General features: G+C 35.7%; 1 protein-coding gene across 1 annotated transcript; it reads right to left on the bottom strand.

Annotated features, from left to right (window-relative positions):
* Positions 1 to 1,373: 1,373 nt before the first annotated feature.
* LOC100855113 (phosphate transporter PHO1 homolog 3) lies at positions 1,374 to 5,657 on the bottom strand. Its single transcript, XM_003635508.4, has 13 exons — positions 5,072 to 5,657; positions 4,551 to 4,908; positions 4,399 to 4,447; positions 4,122 to 4,193; positions 3,863 to 3,992; positions 3,600 to 3,723; positions 2,931 to 3,189; positions 2,734 to 2,838; positions 2,598 to 2,642; positions 2,355 to 2,504; positions 1,910 to 2,188; positions 1,671 to 1,807; positions 1,374 to 1,540 (listed from the first exon to the last, which is right to left on the bottom strand). The coding sequence occupies exons 1-13, from the start codon at positions 5,655 to 5,657 to the stop codon at positions 1,441 to 1,443; spliced, it is 2,394 nt and encodes a 797-aa protein (XP_003635556.2). The 3' UTR covers positions 1,374 to 1,440.
* Positions 5,658 to 5,923: the final 266 nt, after the last annotated feature.

Consider the following 5,923-nt stretch of genomic DNA (forward strand, 5'->3'; position numbering starts at 1 on the left):
TATATATTTACGCGAATGAATATCAATTAGGGTCAAGCTTTGACCCTTTAATCACACTTTACAGTTTTTGTCTTTTATAATACTTGAAAGATTAAAAAAAGTTAAAAACACTTTCTAAAATTACCATTAAATGTATTTTTAAAAGTTTAAACTATTAATCTAAAATATTTGAATTTTTGGGTATTATTAGAACATTCAATTTTAGGAGACACTATCGAAAGAAAAAGGATGTTGCAATCTACAAATTAGTTGCTCTAATCATTTTCTTTTACAAGTCATGACCATCGTATTAAACAAAAAATAATAATATATAATGGACAATTAATTTAAGTAAATTGAACATAAACATAAATATTCAAATAGGTAAAAATTAAAATATTATCTTGACAAGTGATGAACTATTAATAGTAATACATTTGATAATTTAAAATACTACTAATAATAATACTTTTTATTTTCTATTTTTAAAAGTAGAAAATAATATTAACTTCTTTTTTTTTTAATGAAATACAATCTCTCATATATAAAAAGTATATATAGAGTTACTAAAGTCTTTTTAATAAATCAATGTTGTTGAATAGTTTTCAAAAGTCATCATTTTTTAAGATAAGTTTAAAAGTGTGTAAAAGTTACTATCATTTTCTATTTTTAAAAGTAGAAAATAATAAGTATATTCAAATGACATGTTAGGGCTTAGATTTATAAATTATTTTCTTTTGGACATATTTAAGATATAAAATTTATGTTATTTTATGAATTCTATAACATGTAAATGAATGGAAATAGACCCCAAATGGGTTCACTCGACTTGAACCAACTCAATATAAATAAATAAAGAAAATGAAAGAGCAGTTTCTTTTATATATATATATATATATATATATATATATATATATATATATATATATATAATTTATATTGATCAAAGATTTTGTATGTTAATACTAAATAGAATATTTATTTTATAAATTCTGTAACATGTAAATGAATGGAAATGGGTTGAGAGCCCAAATGAATTGACTCGACCTAACTCAATATAAATAAAGGCAAGAACAGTTTCCAATATATATATATATATGAAAAAGAGAAACACAATATGAACAGTTTCCAAGATTGTGAGTGGAAGATTAGTGGTCCTCGCAATCATCCCTTCATCGATTGGAATTAGAATTGAGAACACTCAAGTGTAAGTATTTTTCATATGAGGTTAATTCACAAACATTCTATGCATGGGGGAATTTCAAACCGTGCTTTGGCTATAAATTCAGTTATAGGGTGTATATAATGTTTATACAATAAGAAAATCTTATTTACAGGCATTGGTAATCTGGCTTCTAAGCCAGTCACAATTGGCTCTTATTCTACTTCTCAAAACAGTATTGCCTGTGCTTCTTAAATTATAGGGTCACATATGATCAAGTTTTTCTTGTGGAGGCAAAGCTACCCATCCCTCTCCTCATCTTCATCGTAGTTGAAAGGTAGTGGAACCGACTTGAATGCCCGGTACTTGCCAACATTATTTAAATGTTCATTCTCCAACCTGATCAATATACAAATTAACACAAGCATATCACTGGAAACGAAGTAAATCAAGTCTCATTGTCAGCATCATGTCAACCCACTGAATTGATGTCTATGGTTCCCAATTTGGCTCTTAGAAGAAGTTTTACCTGAAGAAATTCCATATGCCACGACGGATAATCTCAAGGCTGGCTACAATTGCAATTAAGCCTTCTCTATGTATGAAAGAAAACTGGAAATCCAACACCGTTTGCAACCAGGCAAATCTCAGCAAGACATTCAAAACCTGAAATATTATATTAGCATTGTTAGATTTAAATGACTATTAATCCTGAGAGTTAAATTAATAACCAATGAGGATGCCAGGTAGCTTCCTTCCAATTCGTACCATAGCTCCAAAATATACACTCTTGTGAGGGACAAGGAGTTTGTCTCTCAACCAGCGGTTCTTAGCATGCTTTTGGAGTAAGCCCCAGTCAAAAACAAGGTCCCAGTATGTACTAGCGATTGCAGCAATTGCTGAGGAAACCCAGGCGACGATCCTCCAACGCATTCCCTTGTTAAGACTGTATGCTGTCCTCAGACTAACGGCTACTATGGTTGAGAAATATTTTAGCCCATTATAACCTTGTATCGGATCTTTCTCTTCAAACAGGCGTCTGAGGCACTGCAATGGAGATAATGGAACTCTCTGTGAGGTGCTAGCCAACCTTAGTAAACTATGTTTTCACTGTTGGAATAACTGGATTAATTGGCCTCGGTGGATCATTCTAATATTATTTTTTTCAAGTCACTACATCAATTTTGGAAGAAAAAAGAAATGGTGAAGATACCTGAAGAAGGCGAGACCAGTATGGAACCACAGCTACAATGAAGTAGAAAGTATTATACACAGCATTTGTTTTACAGGTGTTCCGTCTATGTTTGTAGTCTCCCCAACCATAGTAGCAAATGTAGAACTCCAGACTTCTCAATGCTTGCACCTGCAACAGAATAATAATATTCAACGCTTCTATTTCAAACTGAATAAAAATATTTGTACGTTTCACATATATGGGGCAAGAGACTATATAAACCTGGCTAGTTAGCTGATCTGCCAAGAGAAAATCTGGGAGTGTGACCTGCAGATGAAAGACACATATCACTAAATAAACTGTTTTTGCTCCATTTTGTTAAAGTCTTTAAATTTGTAACTCTACCTCCATTTATTACCTTATAGAGAGGTGCACAAAAACAATGAAACAAACATGTGAGAAAGAAGAATCTACTGGAGCGATATATGATGTTCAGCGGGAAGAGCAATATGGCAATCACAAGCTGCAGAAAAGAAAGAAAGAAATCATTGAGGTGCATTCATATTTTGGTAGTCGGATGGGGGCCAAGATATGGAATGAATTAGATTATCTTACCAAAAGTAAACCCAGGGGAATGAGTTCAGTGACTGCTTCGTAATCTTTTGTTTTTGGGTCCATCTCCAAGTCCAGGTTTGACAGCACACTCGCTAGTGCTAACACTGCAAGCCCAAAACCAAGGAAGAGAACTTCTCGGTGGCCCAATTGAGTTCCTTGCTTGAAACCCAGTATAAATGAATAATTGACACGGTATCGCGTCCAGAAGTATATATTCCCAGCGTACATGAGCATGTGCAGAACAATGAACCCAAACAAGCTGCAAGTTTAAAACGACCTTTTAAACAAATAAAGTTTCTGTCTTTCAGGGAATTGAAACTGAAGTTAGAAATGCTTTCCTTTGGGGTCTTTTCTAGTAACCAGATTCAGTAAGTGTTTATGATTTATATTCACACACATACACAAGCCTTGCTGGATAATAGTGTGGAAAATTTCAGTCTAATGTCATGTGCAGAGCCTTGCTATTTGCTGCAGCCTGTGCTAACCTTAATGGAGGGTTTAGTGCTAAGTTGGTTGCCAGCACCAGCTTTTCAAAAGCCTTAATTATTTTCCAAGTACTTATCATTGAAATTCTGTTGGGTTAAGATGGGCTAAGTGAGGCAGAAGAATTACAGAATAAGCTGAAGAAGAAGAAGAAGAATCACCAGAGGAGTACTCTCTCTCAGTTACCTGTAAAGAGGAAACATGTTTTCCATGTACTGTGCTCCCTCTTCCTTAAGATCAAGGAGATGGCGGGCACGTATGATCAAAATGAGGGACACTATTAGAGCTGCTGTGCAGCCAACAAAGAAACCTGAAAATTTTGAAATAAACAAATTCAAGAAAAGACTTAACATTGAGAAATAGAACATTCCAATGCTAAAATAAATATGTATTTTTCTTTCCATTTATTTTGTGAAGGTCAAATTAGATTGCAGTACTAGAAATCTTACCTAGGGAAAATGTTACTCTATGCCTTTCTTTCATTGCTTTGGGCCTCAAGATGTTCATCCCTTTACTACGGTTTGAGTTGGAGAAATGCTTGACGAAGGTAGCTTCCACCCTCTCCATTAGCTTGCTAACCTTTATAGATAGATGCATATTCCCAATTATAATATATGTTAGCTCAGGACAATGATGCATTGGATGAGAAAGCAGCTGCCACCCAATTAAAGGGTATGCTCTTGCATATTATGAATATAAAAGGCTCACCTTTTTAGAGCTGCCAAGGTAGGATTCGTCCACCATTTTCAAGTAAGATTTTGAAGCATCTCTAGAAGTAATCTGCAAAAACGGGGCAAAATATGGATTAAAAAGAGAAACCATCTACTGTCCTACCCTTAGAAATGAGGAATGAAAAAACTTAAATGTTCTTTTGTTCTCCAACCTGTTCATGTTTTAAGCCAACCTTTTTGAAACTAATTCTGACAGTAATTTAGAAAGCAGACCATAAATGTAAAGGTAAAGAAGTGCTTTTGAGAGTACATACCTTATCGTATTTCTTCATGATCTTTGAAAAAGCCAAAATATTCAAGAAGCTGTTTGTTCATGATCATTATAATTAGGATCAGTGTAGAACACCTTTTAAGTTAAGGACAGGGAAGCAGCCAAACTGAATAATAATTAAAATAGCATTTGTACCTGTAACTTTTTAGAAGGCGAAGCTTATGATAAAATTCAATGAAAGCCTGCTTAAGTTTTCGCTCAACCCTTTCCAGATTCTCTCTTGTGAAGTTTAGAGCTGTTGGCTGAGGATTAAGGAATCCTTTGATGGTGGAACGAGGAGTCTCCACAGTGTTGTTTATTTTCACCCGATTAAGTATCTGTAATGGAGCTGGCCTAGTGGCCCTAATGCTATTTGGCTTCTCTTTTAGAATGCTATGGTTGGTAGTTTGGATCTTTTCCTTCACTGGCGCTCCTTCACTTGGTTCATCTGATTGCTCATGGTTGCTGATTGATCCACCTTCTTGATCTATTGCATCCATGTGAACTTCTCTTCCTGAGCACCATGAATTGGACACCCAAATTAACCTTTCATAAGATTCACAACCCCAATTGTACTAGTTTATTTGAAATTATTATCTATATCTGCAGAAGTGTTCTCATAATAAGAACACTATAAAACAGAATAAAAGAGCGCTTAAAGTAAAGCATGCACTTACTGCTTGCTTTAGCCCCGGATGGAGTAGTAGCCGATAAAGCAGCCGTTGAAGTTGCAACATCCATGGAAAGGCGAGTCATCTCTGCCGATCTATCAAACAAACCTTGCGGATTCTCCACCTTGACCCGAAAAGCGATTAAAGCGTCCATTTGCTTATTCAATGATGCTGCCTCAGTCATCACTTCTTCCACCTTAGACCTGTAAAACTTGTTAACTTTATTGAACTCATCGTCAAGTCTTCTAAAGTACACAAGCTCGTATTCTGCCCCCTCCTCTCCTAACATGAGAAACGTAGTTTCATAGCCTGCAGAGCCATTTTCTTCTACTGAATTGACGAGAATAGCTTGGCTTTCAACATCAGATTCAGAGGAGGTCGTGGGGTGGCCGTTCCTTGCAAAGTGAGTTAGGCCACTGAAAGCTCTGTAAAGTGTTAGCTTTCGCATTAGCCGAGCGGGTGTGGCTGGTGGCTTGTTCCTTAGCTTGAAACGCTCCACTTCTTTTAGAAGGGCCTTGAGAAGATTGTAATCCATATATGCTTCTTGCCATTCCGGAACCATTTGTGACGTGAACTCCTTCCCAAACTTCATGTTCTAGTTGCAGTGTGGAGCAAGGGGTAGAAATGGAGTGGTACGAGTTGCTCTAAAGAGTTGAACAAAAGAGCCTTATATTAATGCAAAGGGTATTTATGTTGATCTTCTTGTATTGGCTCCAGGCGTAAGAATTTGGGGCATGCAGTACTAATGGGTTGGGCGTTGGTGGAGACAAATGTGGAACACTTTATAGGAGGAATCCAAAAGCGTACGGATTATCCTACTTCGGTGCGTGAAAAACAAATTGATTACAGAATACGTGT

The sequence above is a fragment of the Vitis vinifera genome, chromosome 7, assembly GCF_030704535.1.
Source record: "Vitis vinifera cultivar Pinot Noir 40024 chromosome 7, ASM3070453v1".
NCBI lineage: Eukaryota > Viridiplantae > Streptophyta > Magnoliopsida > Vitales > Vitaceae > Vitis > Vitis vinifera.

Bases quoted from the DNA above. Each gene is read 5' to 3' on its own strand.
- LOC100855113 (XM_003635508.4), bottom strand. From the start codon at position 5,657: ATGAAGTTTGGGAAGGAGTTCACGTCACAAATGGTTCCGGAATGGCAA. The intron at 2,189-2,354 runs GTATCTTCACCA...TCTCCATTGCAG, and splicing joins ACTGGTCTCGCCTTCTTCAG to TGCCTCAGACGCCTGTTTGA. The intron at 1,808-1,909 runs GTACGAATTGGA...ATAATATTTCAG, and splicing joins GTGTATATTTTGGAGCTATG to GTTTTGAATGTCTTGCTGAG.